This window comes from Solanum pennellii, chromosome 7 (genome assembly GCF_001406875.1).
Source record: "Solanum pennellii chromosome 7, SPENNV200".
Taxonomy (NCBI): domain Eukaryota; kingdom Viridiplantae; phylum Streptophyta; class Magnoliopsida; order Solanales; family Solanaceae; genus Solanum; species Solanum pennellii.
The window spans coordinates 6,870,394-6,888,761 of NC_028643.1; the positions used below are offsets into that span (position 1 = coordinate 6,870,394).

An 18,368-nucleotide genomic window follows, 5' to 3' on the forward strand; every position below is an offset into this window, starting at 1 on the left:
AATTATAATCTAAAAATATTATCATAAATATTAACAAGACAATATTACATGGTATTAGTGTTACTACTCGTTAACTAAATACACAAATAAAATTATCGTTATAATATTTATTAAGTTTGATGTCAAGTAAAAGTATAAATAGCTAAATAGAAATATTAATCTAATTGTTTTTCAATAATCATAATAAAACACAAAAATTATGGCAATATTCCATAGGTTATGGCCTCTGTAGTGATTTTCTAAAAATTTCAGGGAATTTTTATTTTATATAGTACATATTTTATAAACATAATTTGTAATTAAATTCTAATATTTTAAACTTTAAACATTTTTTGAGTTTAGACTCTTATTATTTTTAGTACTCTACTTTTTTTTTAATTAATTTTTATTTAGCCCACGGTCCTATTCATATTTTTCTAGCCTCACCAATCAACAAGCTTATTAAAATCGGACTAAAAAACTCTTTTTTTAAATAAACTAAAAATTCATAGTTCAACCCTATTAAATCACGAGTTAGACCATGTCAATCCAATCGACCTTACCCATATTGACTGTAGTGAGTAGTTGGTCACTTTTCATCATATTTTCCCTTTTCTTTCAATTTTTATGTTGATGAACCATCTGAAGAATAGTTTATATTTATATTTTTCAATTGTATGCAAATCCTAGTGGCTTGGAGTGCTTTTTCTTTCTGTTGCCTACTTTTAAATTAACTTCAAATGGATTTTAGAAGTCAATAGTTTACTCTTCAAAACTATGTTGCTTCTTTTAATTCTCTCTCTCTCTCTCTCTCTATATAACTTTCTCATTCTCATCTTTTAATTTCTTTAACAAATTCAAGTTTTCGTTTTACTAATTTGGTATAGAAAGGCTTTAACAGTGATTTTTAGGTTGTAAATAAATATTAATATTTTAATTTTAAATCTATCAAAAATGATATCTTTATTTTTTAAGATAATAATAAAATTTACGTACATAATATTACACATTATCTTTCTTCGGGCTCCACTAACTGTCAATTCAACCTTCCTATTTTATAATTATTTTTGCCACTCCAATGGATAGTTTGTCACTTGTCAATAGGAAAACTTGAAACCATGACTCATCAATAATTCCTAACTCTTTTTCTTTTAAAAATAATATATTATGATTTCCCTTTGACAATTCATATTTGGTTTGGTTCAAATCTTTTAAGTACACCTGTGTTTATCTTAACTATATTTAAATAAATATTATGCAATAAAATTGATACTCCCTCCATTTTAATTAATTTATTATTATTATTTTCTTGCTGACATGTTCTTTTTCTCTTCAGCCATGTGGCTTCTTTCAACTGCTTTTTAAAGAGAAATTATGTGTGACAATTTATATTTTCAGCCGGAATTTTGTTATATATGTTAGTTATGGTTGCCATTTTTTTATTCTAGTGAAATAGTTTTTCACATAGTAATTGAAGTGGTAATTTTTTATCTTTAAAAGAGAGGGCTGTAATACATACATTTCAAATAGTTCAAGTGTGAAATGAAAAATAAAATGAATATTTTTAAGTGTTTTTTACACTTAACTCTTAAAAAATGATTTTTTTGTACAATTATTTATTCAGCTTTTCTTGTTGTATGTGTGCGACCACATAATTTAATAGCATTCGTACAAATTTTAACTTGAGATTTGAAGGTTTTTTTCTTTCTTCTAAATTTTATATTAAAATCAAACAAATAAATTAAAATTAAAGAAGTAATATCAAACGTAAATATCGACTATAAATATCAATAGCAGTACAACTCTTTAATCATATAATTAATTGAAAGTTGTTATTAAAGAACTTACTAAGATTAATATACTAAAAGAAGAAAAATTGAGGAAGTAATATATTTCAAAATGTATATACGTATGCAACTAATTCAATGTTTGGGGCCCACGTGGCACTCAAACATCTTTTATAACACTCCCCCTTGTATGTCTATGTAAGTATATAGACATACATAATACGCATTACTTGCTGCCTCATTAAAAACCTTTCTAGGAAAACCCAGTGGGATAAAACCTAGACTAAGGAAAAAATAGTACAATGCGTATTTTACTCCCCCTGATAAAAACCACGATTCAGATGGTTAAGTTTTCGCATTCCAATTTTGTGAACCATCTTCTCAAGAGTTGAGGCTGGTAAAGATTTGGTAAATAAATCTGCTGGATTATCACTTGAACGAATTTGTCGCACATTAATATCACCATTCTTCTAGAGATCATGTGTGAAGAACAATTTTGGTGAAATGTGTTTCGTTCTATCTCCTTTTATAAAGCCTCCTCTTAATTGAGCTATGCATGCAACATTGTCTTCAAAGAGCATTGTGGGTATCTTGACGTTACACTTCAAACCACATCTTTCTTTGATAAAATGTATTACTAATCTTACCCATACACATTCTCTACTTGCTTCATGAATGACTATTATCTCAGCATGATTTGAAGAAGTAGCGACAATAGACTGCTTCGTAGATCGCCATGATATAGCAGTACCTCCGTATGTGAACAGATAGCCTGTTTGTGATCGAGCTTTATGTGGGTCAGATAAATAACCTACATCTGCATGACCAACAAGATCTGCACTATCTTTGTTAGAATAAAACAGACCCATATCACTAGTTCCCCTTAGATATCACAATATATGTTTTACTCCATTCCAATGTCTTCGTGTAGGGGAAGAACTATATCTTGCTAATAAATTAACAGAAAATGCTATGTCGGGTCTCGTAGCATTAGCAAGATACATAAGTGCCCAAATTGCACTGAGATAAGGTACTTCTGGACCAAGAGGTTCCTCATTCTCTTCTTGAGGTCGGAATGGATCCTTACTCACTTCAAGTGATCGGGCAACCATTGGAGTACTTAATGGATGTGCTTTGTCCATGTAAAAATCGTTTCAAGATTTTCTCAGTATAGGCAGATTGATGGATGAAGACCCCGTCTACTAATATTCTATTTGTATTCCAAGACAAATTTTTGTCTTTCCAAGGTCTTTCATCTCAAATTCTTTCTTTAGATATTCAATTGCCTTTTGAACCTCTTCTGGAGTTCCAATGAGATTAATGTCATCAACATAAACAGCAAGAATAACAAACCCCAATGTTGTTTTCTTAATAAATATACAAGGACAAATGACATCGTTTATATAATCTTGTTTTATCAAGTACTCACTGAGGCGATTATACCACATGCGCCCTGATTGTTTTAAGCCATATAATGACTTTTGTAATCTGATTGAATATATTTCCCGAGATTTTGAACTACATGCTTCAGGCATTTTAAGTCCTTCTGGAACTTTCATATAAATTTCATTATCAAGTGAACCGTAAAGGTAAGCTGTAACCACATCCATTAGACGAATTTCAAGATTTTCATGTACAGCTAAACCGATGAGATATCGAAAAGTTATTGCATCCATAACAGGTGAATATGTTTCTTCATAGTCGACACCAGGTCGTTGAGAGAATCCTTGTGCAACAAGGCGTGCCTTGTATCTTACAATCTCATTTCTCTCATTTCTTTTTCGTACAAAGACCCATTTATAGCCAATTGGTTTAACATCACTAGGCGTTTGGACTACTGGTCCAAAAACCTCACGCTTAGCAAGTGAATTCAATTCTGATTCAATTGCTTCTTTCCATTTTGGCCAATCATGTCTTTGTCGACATTCTTCGACGGATAGAGGTTCAAGATCCTCATTTCCTTGCATAATGTTAAGTGCAACATCATATGCGAAAACATTATCCACTATGATTTTTGATCGATCTAAACTTATCCCATCACCTGTAGAAGAACTTATTGAGAGTTCTTCATTTACTTGAGTCTCGGGTTCACTGATTTCTTCAGGAATATCAGGATTAATCAGATCTTGAATTTCTTCGTGAAATTCTTTTGTAGTGTCATTTTTTGTACTTCTTTTTCTAGGATTCTTATCTTTTGAACCCAATGGTCTACCACGCTTCAGGCGTATTTGTGATTCAGAAGCTATGACACTTGTAGATGGTCCTTTTGGGACGTCGATTCGGATAGGCACATTTACTGCAGGAATATGTGACTTTGTTATCCTTTTTGAATCAGTAAATGCGTCTGGCATTTGATTTGCTATGTTTTGCAAATGGATGATCTTCTGGACCTCTTGTTCACACACAGGGGAGCGTGGATCAAAATGAGATAATGACGAAACTTTCCATGCAATTTCACTTTTAAGTTTATTTTTCTCTCCCCCTAATTGCGGAAAATTTGTTTCATCAAATCGACAATCTGCAAATCTTGCAGTGAATAAATCTCCCGTCAATGGCTCAAGGTAGCGAATTATTGAGGGTGAATCAAACCCAACATATATGCCTAACCTTCTTTGAGGGCCCATCTTGGTGCGCTGAGGTGGTGCTACAGGCACATATACAGCACATCCAAAAATTCGAAGATGAGCAATATTTGGTTCATGACCAAATACCAATTGTAATGGGGAGTATTTATTATAATGAGTCGGTCTGAGACGAACAAGTGATGCTGCATGTAAGATAGCATGACCCCAAACAGTAGTAGGCAACTCACTTTTCATAAGTAGAGGTCTTGCTATCAATTGTAAGCGCTTAATAAATGACTCAGCAAGGCCATTTTGAGTATGAACATGAGCTACAGGATGTTCAACTTTTATCCCTACCGATACGCAATAAGCATCAAAAGCTTGGGATGTGAATTCGCCAACATTATCAAGGCGAATTGTCTTAATGGGATAATCTAGAAATTGCGCTCTTAATCGTATCATTTGTGCCAATAATTTTGCAAACGCCAGGTTGCGAGATGATAAGAGGCACACATGAGACCATCTTGAAGATGCGTCTATTAGGACCATAAAATATAAACGACCCACTAGATGGGTGAATAGGTCCACAAATATCCCCATGTATTCGTTCTGAAAATTGAGGGGATTCAGTGTTAACCTTCATTGGTGATGGCCTGGTAATCAATTTGCCTTGGCAACAAGCACCACACAAAAACTCATCATTTGTAAGAATCTTCAGGTTCTTTAATGGATGTCTATTTGGGTTTTCAATGATTCGTCTCATCATTATTGATCCAGGATGACCTATTCAGTCATGCCAAAGCACAAATGTCTTTAAGTCAGTAAACTTCTGGTTTACGATAGAGTGTGCTTCAATTGTACTTATTTTTGCATAATACAGGCCGGAAGATGAAGTTGATAATTTCTCCAACACATATTTCTGGTCTGAGACAATCTTGGTGATACCAAGGTATTCAACCTTGATTTCATTTATTGTCTCAACATGATATCCATTTCGGCGAATATCTTTAAAACTTAACAGGTTTCTTGGGGATTTAGAAGAGAACAATGCATCTTCTATGACAAGTTTTCTCCCCTTAGGAAGAAATATAGTAGCTCTTCCGGAGCCTTCTATTAAGTTTGAATTACCAGAAATTGTAGTAACATTTGCTTTTCTTCTAAGCAAGTAGGAGAAGTATTTCTCATCTTTGAACATGGCCTGCGTTGTTCCACTATCAATTACACAAATATCTTCATGATTGATCATTAAGGTATCCATATATTCTTCAAGATAAAAGATATAAACGAAATAAACATTATAATATTATTACTAAACAAAAACATTACACAACCTTTTAGTTATTTACAAGTCTAGGAAAACATATTCATACTAGTTCATACAAACGACGAAAATGAAATATATTTACATTATCACAGATCCATCACCTATCAGGTGATCTATCTTTCCTTCGGGATTCTCAATGAAATCCGCTACATCTAGATGCATGGGTTCAACAGTATCTTCCGTGATAAAGTTGGCTTCAGCGTGATTTTTCACCTCCTTCAGGGAAGCTTGATATAACTCAACAAGATGCCTTGGCGTACGACAGGTACGTGAGCAATGTCCTTTTCCTCCACATCGATAACATTTGTTGTCTGAATTTTTCTTCTGCACTACGTCATGTTTTTCATTCTTCTTTTTACACTGCTGGTATTGAAGGTTATTATTTAGTGCAAGACGATCACCATGATTGAAATTTCTTCGTCGACCACGTCCATGGCCACGACTGGGGCCACGACCTTTTTCACGCCTAGATTGGTGAAAATTTGCCGTATTTACTTCAGAAAATGGCATAGAACCAGTAGGTCGACTTTCATGGTTTTTCATCAGTAAGTCATTATGTTGTTCAGCAACAAGGAGATGTGAAATTAATTCGGAATATTTTTTAAATCCTATTTCTCGGTATTGCTGCAGAAGCATACTTGAGGCAGGGAAAGTGGAAAACGTTTTCTCCAGCATATCATGGTCAGTGATATTTTCTCCAAATAATTTTAATTGTGAGATAATTTTAAACATGGAAGAGTTATACTCACTGATAGATTTAAAATCTTGAAGTCTCAAGTGGATCCAGTCATAACGTGCCTGTGGAAGGACGACCAACTTCAGGTGGTCATATCTATCTTTTAAATTTTTCCAAACACCAGAGGATCCTTAACAGTGAGATATATCATTTTCAAACCCTCATAAAGGTGATTACGGAGAAATATCATCGCCTTAGCACGGTTTTGATTCGATTGCTTGATTATTTTTTTGGATGGTGTCTGCTAGACCCATCGCATCAAGATGATTCTGCATCGAGTACCCATGATAGATAGCTTTTTCCCGATATGTCTTGAGCAAGAAATTCAAGTTTAGAGAGATTAGACATTATTAAGAAAATGAAATTTATACCTCCAAGGCTTTTAAAGTCTTTACTTGAACTGGCAGAGACTCGTGCTGATAACGTGTTATAAAAGAACTTACTAAGATTAATATAATAAAAGAAGGAAAATTGAGGAAGTAATATATTTCAAAATGCATATACGTATCTATATGTACAATGGCTATTTATAGCCATGAGTTTAATACACATATGTATAACTTTGGCCTATTATTGGCCAAGTGATGTATACCTTTGGCCTATTATTGGCCAAGTGATGATTTGCACAAGTGATGCAACTCTTTCAATGTTTGGGGCCCACGTGGCACTCAAACATATTTTACAACAAAAGTCCTTTAAAAACAATTGACTTTTGAAACTTAGCTTATTTTCTATTTTTTAAAAAAAATAGTTTTTCATTTTATATTTATTTTGCGATTCAATTAAAACAAATATAAATAGAGCATAGCTTACTAGGGATCCACATGGATTAAGTTAGACTATTAATAGTCTGCACCAATCCAATCGGATAGTGTCATATTAAGTTATAACTTATAACTGATTAGACAAATTAATTCAACTGTCAATTTTTTTTTACGAATTTGATTTTCAATTTTTTTCGCCGTTGGGATAACATTCTGAAAGGTTCAGTTGATCATATTTTAAATTTTTGCCATTACTTTTCCTTTTTAAAAAATTTAAAATCCAACCCTCACTGCATTCATAATCACCCAAAAACATTTTAAAAATATATATTTAGCCACCCTTCTTCACTTCTCTCTTAAATTTCTATAAATTGTTAACTTTACAATTTTTTTATTTCATTAAATTGAATTTTCAATATTTACATGGATAAACTTCCTACCAGTTGAAGACGAGCAAAACCAAGTCTCATGTGACGATATTTAAGAGTTAAATGACGATATAATTCAATGTCAACAATGTGATAAAACACATACATATAAATTCACATCGAACTATAGTGAGGATGCCAACTTTTATCATAGGAACTTGCTTAGGCATAATCATTCAGTTTCAGATGCAAATCTTTCTTAAAATTTGAAGTTTGAATTAGTTAATGTAAAATGGAAATTTTAGATTTGCAAGTTTTTAAAAGGGAAAATGCACAAGTACCCCCTCAATCTATGCCCGAAATTTCAAAGACACACTTATACTACACTAAGGTCCTATTACCCCCCTGAACTTATTTTATAAGTAATTTTCTACCCCTTTTCGCCCTACGTGACACTATCTTGAAAAAACAAGTCAACTAGCGTTGGATCCACAAGATAGTGTCACGTAGGCCTAAAAGGGGTAGAAAATTATTAATAAAATAAGTTCAGGAGGGTAATATGACCTTAGTAAAGTATAAGTGTGTCTTTGAGATTATGGGCATAGGTTGAGGGGGTACTTGTGCATTATCCCTTTTTAAAAAATAGAAATTTCAAAACTAATTGCATTGAATTTTAGAAATTTAATATATTACTATCTCTGCACATGTGTTACGTAATAATGTAATACATGTTTTTATAAATAATATCAACATTATTAAACCACAAAACCTAAAAAAGCAATATTAATAAAATGAGGCATACATCAGACATAAAACTATTGGAATTGATAAAGTTTTTATTTTTTGAAATTGAAACTACTGGAATCGATAAGTTCTTTTTCTTGAAAATTGAAATTTCTACTAGAAATGATAAAGTTTTTAATCAATTATTATTGGGTTGTCGGTGTTTATACCCTCCACATCTTCAGGAACCAATTAGCTAAAAAAATCTTCTCTTAGAATTTGCATTTTGAATTCGATTTTGTTAGAGTTACACTCTGAGAGTTTAAACACAAGTTCATCCCCCTCTTTTAGATTGTTATCATCCGCAAATTTAAACCATACAATACTAAATTTGTATTTAGTTTTGGCTTTATGATAAAACAAGTTTCACTTCTTTCCACCACAAGTAAGAACTGCAAGGGCTCCAGCAAAAGGAAGCTCTTTGTTCATTTTCTTGGGTAAGTAGTGTCAAACATTCAAAGAAATTAAGCAAAATAAAAGTTAAGAATCCGAAAAAACCCAAAGTGTCCAGCTCTAACCTTATAAATATATATATATTTTAACCTGAACATTAGGCCTAGAACCAAGAACATTTAATCTTGAATGCACCACTCAAAACTAAATTCTTTTCCCCCCCACCCGGTATTCTGTAAAGCTCCGAAAAATGCTAGGTTGAACTAGAGCCTAAAAGTAAGGTTAATTTAACAAATATAATTTCCCCTAAGCTAGTTTAATCATTTTAGGGGGTTTAGGAGTCAACATCTAATAGAGGAGTGCCAAGAAAAAGGGGCAAGCCTTGGAGCTACTGCCTCAAGGCTCCACATAAACCACCACGACTTGGGGTCAAGACCACGGTCAGTGGAAGGCTTCGTGGCCAAGAGATATAAGCCCGAAGTGTCCTGGACACTACCCCAACCCTCACGAGGGGACCACGGGTCGTGGTCCACTCCATGACTAGTGAGGTAGGGCGTGAGATTCACTTAGTTTTTGTAGGAAATGGGGCACTTAAGGGAGCTACATCCCAAAGCACCACAGGTACTATAACAGGTCATGGTGCACTTGACGAGGGTAAGGGGGCTCGTGAACTTGACTTAGTTTTTGTAGGAATTAGCAAGATTGAAGACGCTACTGCCTCAATCCTCACGACAAGCACCACGATTCGTGGTGCTCTATGTGGCTCGTGAACCTGGACGGGTTCTTTTAATGAAGGTTAGTTTAGTATTTTACTTTTAAGTCCAATTGATGTGGGGTGTTTTGGGTAGTTTAGGGGTAAAACATAAACAGGGTTTCAGTCTTTTTCATCCATTTACAAGATTCAAACTCAAAAAACCACCAAACCCAATTCTCTCAAATATTTCTCTCTACAAATTTCCTCCTTTGAAAAACACCAAAAGCTTTAAGAAAAGGTTTCAAGCTCCAATATTTTCATCTCAATTTCGTGGTAAAGCTTCAAACAAGGTATGAGAACTTTCATTCATGGGATTTCTTTTCCCATGAATCTCTTTCTCTACTATTCTTGAAATTGGGAATCTTTTCAAAATTAGGGTTTTGATTCTAATCTTGTGTTCTTCTCAAAAACATTTTTTATATGTTGGTTATCGTATATTATAATGAAATTGAAATTTAATTAGGGTTTTTATTGCTAAATTTCTGTTGAACCCATGTGTTTTCCCTTGCCCCCAACTTTATAAAAAGTATGATGTGTTTCTTTATGAATTATGAATATGTGGGGTAGTATGTATGTGGATTTAGTTATTAATCTTGTTTATTCCATGCTTATATTAGTAATTCTAAGTGTAATTTCAAGATATGATCTATGACTGTTGAAAGGTAAATTGTAAGTGCTGAATCTAAAATTATGGCCTTGAAGGCAATGTATGAAGGTAATCCTATGTCGAAGATTCTTATATATGAATAGTTTGATCCATTTGAAAGGTGGAGGTGCTTACTTTTATGTATTTATGTATGAAGTTATGTTACAGTTTAATGGTGAAAATCCAATGACTAAGGTGTGATATATGGTATTGTTGAAAGGCTAGTTTCCTTTACTATTAGACAGGACTATGTATTACTTGTCTTGGATGATTATATGATGATTCTAAGGTGAAAGGTAGTTCTCACCATGTTGAATCCATGATCTATGTATGAGTTGGGTTGAACGAAGGGTAATGTACTCCGTCACATATGAAATTACAATTCACCTTAACTATGTATAAGTTGGAGAATAATGCTTAGCACCGAGCGGATATGACAAATGAGGTAGAGACCTTCCCGCTAGTTTAGGCTATGTTTTCTACGTATGATCTAATGATATGGAAACTCTCCCGCTCGTTCAATCGGCTCGGTTTCTAGAAGCAACCTTCATATCCCAAAACTAGGTGCCCACATATGTCTTAGCTTGTGGATCCACATTATAGGTATATATGTTTAGTTCTACCTTAGGCAAGTGGAACACCTTCTTTTGGTGTAGGGTTATATGACACTGGATTCCATGTAGATCTCATGGTCTATGTCGGTTAAGGCAATTCTCCCTATGTAATAAGATAATGCATATGACTTGAACCATACTTGTGATTTCTTGATAAGTTTACTTCGTAGGAGTGGGGGTATGGGACTTCACCTTTTACATTGCACAACTAGTCTTTGAATGAGAATATTGGTGGGTCCATGATGCTATGGTAAGAAATGAAGGTATGATATACGTTGATTGGGTTGTTACTACGATATGACTCTCCTTATGTATTATGCGATGAACATAGTTATTTACTTATGTATGATTGTGGATTATGATGAGATCTAATGTTGATATGTGTAACTAAGGTGATTCTAAATGGATACTTAGTATAGTTGGTATTGTGGGATGCCAACTATGCATTGCACAAGTATGCTTTTAGGGTTGCTAAGGTGATGGTCCTACTATGTTATGAAAAGTTGTATGAGAATGCTATTATGATTTGGCCTATGTCCTTATGTGCATAAACGGTTTTCCAACTTAATAAATGCTATATTTTCAGTAAAATGTCTTTTTAGCATATTTAAGTATTTTTATGCATGTTTCCATACTTAGTGCTTTTGTACTAACCTCTTCTCTTCTACATCTCCTATGAGTGTATGTTCGGGATGTTGAGGTGCTCTTAGTCCATTCTTGAAGAAAACTTGGGTTGCTACCTCCATGTTTTGGTGAGTCCTCAATTTTGAGTACGAAATGTTGTATTTCTAGTTCTAGTTAACTTTCCTTGTTAAGGGCTATATTGTATTTCCTTATGATAATACTTACTATTGATGTCTTATGTTTAGATGGCGTAGTAAGATAAGTTTAGCTTCCTATTTGTCATATAAGAAGAAAGTTGTACTTCTATTGTAAAAGTTTTAAGTTTTCCGCATTATTTTTATGTCTTCTGTAATGATGGTTAAGGGCTTGTATGAGACTCCTTTGGAGTCAAGTGTGTCACTCCTACGGTGTAGCCCGGGTCGTGACATATTCAATACCATGGAAATGAGATTCTACAATTGAAAAAATAAAAATAATACCTATTTAAGAAATGAAATATCTCTTATTTATAAGATGAAGTTCTGACTAATAAAGTTTGTAACGGGATAGGAAATCATTTCTCCATCCTGTAATGACCCTTAAAATGAACTAGGGTTATCTAGAGCCTCACAAGGTTTTAATGAGTCAATAAGGTGTTAAAATAATGAATATTATCATTAGAAGTCAGTTTGTTGAGTTTGGAAGTCAAAACACCCAAGGACGATCAAGACATCCGGAAACTAGTCTTGAGCTCGTGCTATTGTGTCCTAGTATGTTGTATTTGTTTTTATGTGTTGTTTGGAGTCTAAAATCAGTGGGATGACCCTAAAAACTGTATTACCATCTTTAGGGTCACAAACGACTGGCTATGACTTCCCAAGGACCGTGCTGGGGGTCCTTGAGAAGGACCCAACCTTGGGCCTACAAGCTGCCCAAGTCGGCAGTAAATTGTGCATAGATGAAATTAGTCCGCGTCATGGACATGGTGAACCAAGGGCCAAATTTTTGTTCCATTTCGTGGAATCTACTGTCCCAAAAAGAATTTTGAAAAATCTTTGGGGAACAACTCCATGACGCGGACTTGTTCCACGATAATAATTCCAAAAGTTTAAGTTAAGTTTGACTTGTCTAAAAAGATCCAATTAATGTAGGGGTATTTTGGGGGTGTATTATATATGGACATAAGGTCATTTTACACCCATTAACATAGTAAAAACCCCTACCCTCAATTAGAATCCAAAAATTATAAGGTCTCCATCCTTACTAAAATTCTCTCTCCAGTTAGATCCTCCATTGAAGGATCTTCAGGTTTCAAGGAAGAAGGCCAAATTATCCAAGGTTTCAAGCCTAATTTCTTGGGATTTATTTAGTTAAGGTATGATTATTTCATCCTTGACTCTTGTTCCATTCAAGGAGCTAATTTCAAAGGCTTTCCAAATAAGTTCAAAAACATAGAAATTCCTATTTTGAATTCTAAGCATGAATTCTTGTATGAAAAAGTTTAAATCAACGTTTTATGAAGTAATTGATGTTAATTGAATGTTTTAAGATAAAAAACTCCATGAACCCATGTATTCCATGAATTTCTAATTTCGGCTGCAAAGTGGGAGAATCGATCATGGCTTGATCTTAGTGAATTCATGTGTAGATTGTATTGGGCTATTGAATTATGGTGGCGGTGTTTATGTGTTATATTTGTTATGAACATGGCCTTGTCGACATTATTATGTGAAGTAACGTGATTGTGTAGAAGATGTTAAGGCTTATATGAATATGTTAAGTGAAGGATGATATGATATATGTGTGATATTGTATAATGTGAAGTTATTAAGTGAAGTTATTAAGTGAAGAGATCTTGTAATGGCTATATGATCTTGTATGAGAGTTAATGTTATGATTCTTCTCTAATTGATGATATGTGATGATGAAGGACTAAGAAGTGTTCTTATAGAATAATGTTGTATCTTGTGTGGTAGAATTAGCTGTCCCTACATGGTACTCGAATGTTATTGAATACGTGATATGATGATGTTGTGTTTTGATTGATAGATTAGGTCCCTCTACTTGATACATGCAAGTTATGTGAATGTGAACTCTTGACTTATTAGGCTTAGGCACCTTTGTCATGCATGTGTATGAATGAATGATGAATGAAAGTCTAGGATCCGTAGACCTAAGATGGTCACCTTCTAAGGACGACTAATATAGGACCTTGAATAAGAAAAAAAGGTCAAGGGCATAGAACCTTGAATACAGAAAAGAAGGTTAATGAAGCCTTGAAGTGAAACACTGTAATGATATACTTCTTGAATGGAATGATGGACTTAGGGATAGGTTGGATGGAACGACATGAAACCATCTCTAAGGAAGTCATAAGATCTATCCTAATAGTCCTTGGTTATCAGCCCTAGTGGACCCATCCTTGGAAAGAAAAAGTGTTAAGAGTTGGTAAGACATAGTAATAGTATCTTCTCTAATACACCTAGTGAATGATTACTCTATGAGAATAAAGGCAAAAACCGAGTGAATAAGCTTCTACAAGTAGATCTACTTAATATGATCCTAATGTACAAAGAAACCCTTGATATTTCTTAACTTTGTGCCAACATGGGATGTGTCCTAGTTCTACCCTTGGCAATTAGAACACCCTCCTCGGAGTAGGGTAACTTCAAATTCCATACCTAGCTAGTATCTATGTCAGTTAGTGCCTATTCTCATCATGCGGAATGTACACTCTAGTTATTGGATAGGTTCCACAACGTGTAGGTAGTGGAATGGGACGCTATCTACACATGGCACGTGTAAGCTTTAAAGATGATAGAATGGGTTCCCTAGGTCTTTTCCAAGATTATTACGTGAAGTCCTCCAATTGTTTGATTGTCTCTTAAATGGTTTATTGAATATGGTTGACTTAGTTAATGCATGTTGAATAGAAAGGGTCTTACCTAGGGTAGCTTTGAGGATTTCTTAGGTAGACTTGAAGAGGGTGTATGAGCGGTCTCTTCATGTCTTACATAGGTGAGTCTTAGAGTAACCTTAGGTGGGAAGTTTAAATGATGAAAAGGGAACAATCTTACTTTGAGAAGTCTGGAGAATCACTTAGGTGGGTGTGAAGGGGTTGTATGGGCGGTCTTTTCATATCTTATTTAGGTGGATCTTAGAATAAATCTTGGTATGAGGTTTAAATGCTTATGTGTATGATTATCGTTGTCTCTTATTAGTTACTTGAAGGTGGTTCTTTTACTTGTTTTCTGTGGTTTCTATCAAAAGAGCATGAAAAGTATGTTATAAAATGAAACCCGTTTTTAGCATGGTTTTCTTGCATGATCACCATACTTAGTGCATTCATTGTGCTAATTCCATATGTTTTTATATTTCTACAAGTCAGGAGTCTCTTAGAAGCAAAGCTTGAGAATAACATTCTATTAAGAAGACTTGGTATGTCCTCATATGATTCGAGGACATAGTTATGTTTTAGTTTCCTTTCAAAAAGACTTTGTAATAGACTATAGTTACTTTTCAAATTGATGTAAGGGTTGTGACCCCAAGATATTTTATGTGTCTAAGATGTCCGTGACGAGATTTAGTTCTTTCTTATTAATCCTATAAATATTTGAACTATTCTTGTGAAAAGCTTTCATTCCGCACTACTTTTCAAATAGATGTAATGAACTACGTCTAAGGGCTTGTATAAGACCTCTGAGAGTTCGAGTATGCTCTGTGGCGACTTAAGAGTGCTCTTACTTCTAGGGTATACTCTCGAGTCGTTAAACATCCAATACGCATAGTCCCACTAAATTCATGTCCACCCCAAAGAACCCAACACTAGTTTATGAAGCATCCTAACAAAGATGATTTTGTATCACCACAAAACCTCTAGTTAAGGATGAGAATCACCACTACAAAGAGTAATTTGTGAATAAATACTAACAAAAAGAGGGAGTTTTATATAGAAATTTAAGGGAGGAAATGAGATTTACCAAACTGTAAATGGGCTTGACACTACTCTTAGTAAGAACCATACCAACATAGGGTTCTTAAAAAACTGGCAAAATTTCATCATTGTTGATTTCTGTACTTCCAGTGCTTTCATTCAAGATGAATTCACCTTTTTAGTTTGAAACTTGTTTAGAACACGATCCATCCTAAAAATAATAATGAAAAGAGCTGATAAGTTTTATAATCAACATCGGGGGTTTGAGAGAAAGTGAAGTAGAAACATATAAATTTGTTAAGAGTGATTGGGATGTACCTCCATTGCCGACTGATCAGATAAATGGAGCTCTTGTTCTGATTTGATTTAGTTTATCGAGAGTACATAAAAATCTTTGAACTTTCAAAAGGGGATAATTTAAGATTTTGTGGTGGCGTTAGGGTTTTAGCGTTTTTAAAAAATAACAGAAAGTACTTTTTAAGTTAAACAATTAGTCTTATTTACTAATTTATATAATATGATACTTAGTTTCAAAAAGAGGTGGTGCATTCGAGATTGTTTTGACTGAAAGAATTACAAAATCAAATTACATAACAATTTTTAAGACTGTTTTTGAATTTTAACACAAATAATGTAGGATCATTTTGTCTGCTTTTTGAAGCTTTTAGCATAAATAATGTGGGGTTTATATCTACTTTTGAAGTTTCTAATCTATGCAAACTAATTATATATGTTTAATATAATTATAATTTAATATCTCCTAAAACTTTTGAAGTAGTATTTAAGAATCGTCGTGAAAAAGAAAATATTATACATTGTAAATATAATTAAAATTTAATATCTCCTAATTTTTTTTTATGATTGAATGTTAAATTTTTCATGTGCTTTTTTCTTTTCTGGCTTGAATTTCTCTGTTTTTAGAAGACTTTCTTCTAATGCACTTCTTTTGCAGGGGATAATATTTGTACAAGTTTTGACAAAGAAATTTCATATTTCACTACTTCGTTATGCTATGATACTTTGCGCACTCAAGGTATTCAATAATATGCTTGATAGCACTAACAATATTTTGTAATGTTTCTTTCTTCGTAGATTTTCACTATATTTCTATATTATTGTGCATTCACTGAAAGATGAATCATCATGATAAATTAGAGGGATATAATTTCTTTGATAACAATATGTCTAGTAGATGTTTTATATGCACGTTTGTAGCTGTTCCTGTTTTCGACATGCATTATGACTTTTTGATGTATTTTGTGAGGATTAACAACTAATTTGAGGCGGATAATTCACCTAATGTATTTAATAGTATGTTTTTCAGAGTTGAAATCCAAAATTTTGTATTATGTAGATTTTGAATGAAACATGTAAAATAATTAAAGTGTGCATTTTTCAGGTTCTTAATTAGCCAAGATCTGTTTATGAGCTTTTTAAATACTCAAGTAAATCCATTATACTCATGTAGAGATGTATAATCTTTTAAATATATTTGGAATCTACAATGATTCTTGAAAATAAAGCTTACTTTTATATTACCCTCTCTTACGATAAGACCACAGAAGAATCACACAACAACACTTAAAATATGAGTAACCGATTGAAGTAATAGCATGTTTTTGACGTTTTTTTAATAACACTATCACTTCAAATAAATATGATCCAGTTTCAGATCTTGATGGATGGAGAAGCAGGTGATAGCAGAATACTTTAAATAAAATACTATTTCTCGATTTTCAACTAATTTACTTTTTCAGGTATGCGTATGCTGTGTTCTTCATATAAAAGTCAATGATGTATCTACCTTTTTTTTAATCCAAAAATACAAGACATGGCTTACTTTTGTTTAAAAAAAGTTGATGGGAATGTGGTCCCTTAAATTTCTTTTAAGAAAATTCTCTACTTGAGAGGTTTCATTTAAGCTATCATACTTTGCGCTTGGTTTGTACTGGATCTGGTGATGCGTGTTCTCTTATTTTTATTGTATATTACTCGTTGTTGATTCCCTGCTTTATCTCTTGCTCTTTTGATGACACATATTGTTATAGCAGTTCTGTTTCAGAAACATCTTTTTTGAGCCGAGGGTCTATAGGAAATCATCTCTATAGCAACTTATAATATTACAAGTACTAAAAATTGCATTTTTCAACTGATGGAAAAAAGATTTTTCACAGAAAAACTGAATCAATAAGAATTCAATAACGCAGGTATCATTACATATCATCATACATATGTGATTAACCAAATCGGTCGATGAAAAAGGCGAAGAGAGAGTGCATGAAACAACATTAATTCAATAAGGGGAAAGGAAACAGAAGAGAGATGGATTTGCAAAATCAAAAAAAGAATACCTAGTGAGAGAGCAGGAACAGAGACAAGGAGAGTACAAAGATTACCTTGTAAGGATGAGAGAGACGAGTTCGCGCCATGGTCGGTTAGGAAGTGAGGTTTGCCCTGATTCGTATGAGTGAATTTGGAGGATGAGGAAGAGAGGTTTGCCCTAATATGTGTGGGTGAATTTGTTGTAGAGGGATTTTACAGGAAATAAATTTAGGAAGAATATATATTAAGTAAAAATTATATAGCAGAATTAACTTTTAATCGCTAGAAATTATTTTTTTTCCTGGAAAATTCCCAAATGCCGGTAATACTCGAATTTAGGGAGCATTTAACTACTATTTATTTATTGCCTCTAAAAAATTGTTCTTAAAAGTTGTTTTTTTGTAGTTGTGAGCAAACCTTATTATATTATAAAATTGACAAGTATCTTACATTTTGGAGTGCTTCTTGGTATATAAAGAAAGGAGACGCTGCAAGCTGACTGTTTTAAGTTACTAGGTTGTGATGAGACTGAGAGAAGGCAAACAACAGATCAAATAAACAATCTCTTCATTCATAGTGTTCTAACTCTGTTTTGACATATTTTTTGGTAATACCTTTTTGTTGTCACTCAAACGCATGGTCTGCTGCATAGTATATTTAAATGATCTACTGGACAGTGTTTAGTGGACCGCTCATACTAAGTGAGATAAAAATGTGCTCTATGATCATATGTGGGCTACTCATATTATGCGAGGTATATAAGAATTAACTCTCAGTTCCTTGATATACCATAGGGA

At 33.5% G+C, this 18,368-nt stretch overlaps 1 protein-coding gene and 1 pseudogene across 1 annotated transcript; both read right to left on the minus strand.

Moving 5' to 3' along the window:
- Window positions 1-5,732: 5,732 nt before the first annotated feature.
- LOC107024798 lies at window positions 5,733-6,329 on the minus strand. Its single transcript, XM_015225758.1, has one exon. The coding sequence runs from the start codon at window positions 6,327-6,329 to the stop codon at window positions 5,733-5,735; it is 597 nt and encodes a 198-aa protein (XP_015081244.1).
- Window positions 6,330-8,440: 2,111 nt separating this feature from the next.
- On the minus strand, window positions 8,441-17,678 carry LOC114077960 (annotated as a pseudogene).
- Window positions 17,679-18,368: the final 690 nt, after the last annotated feature.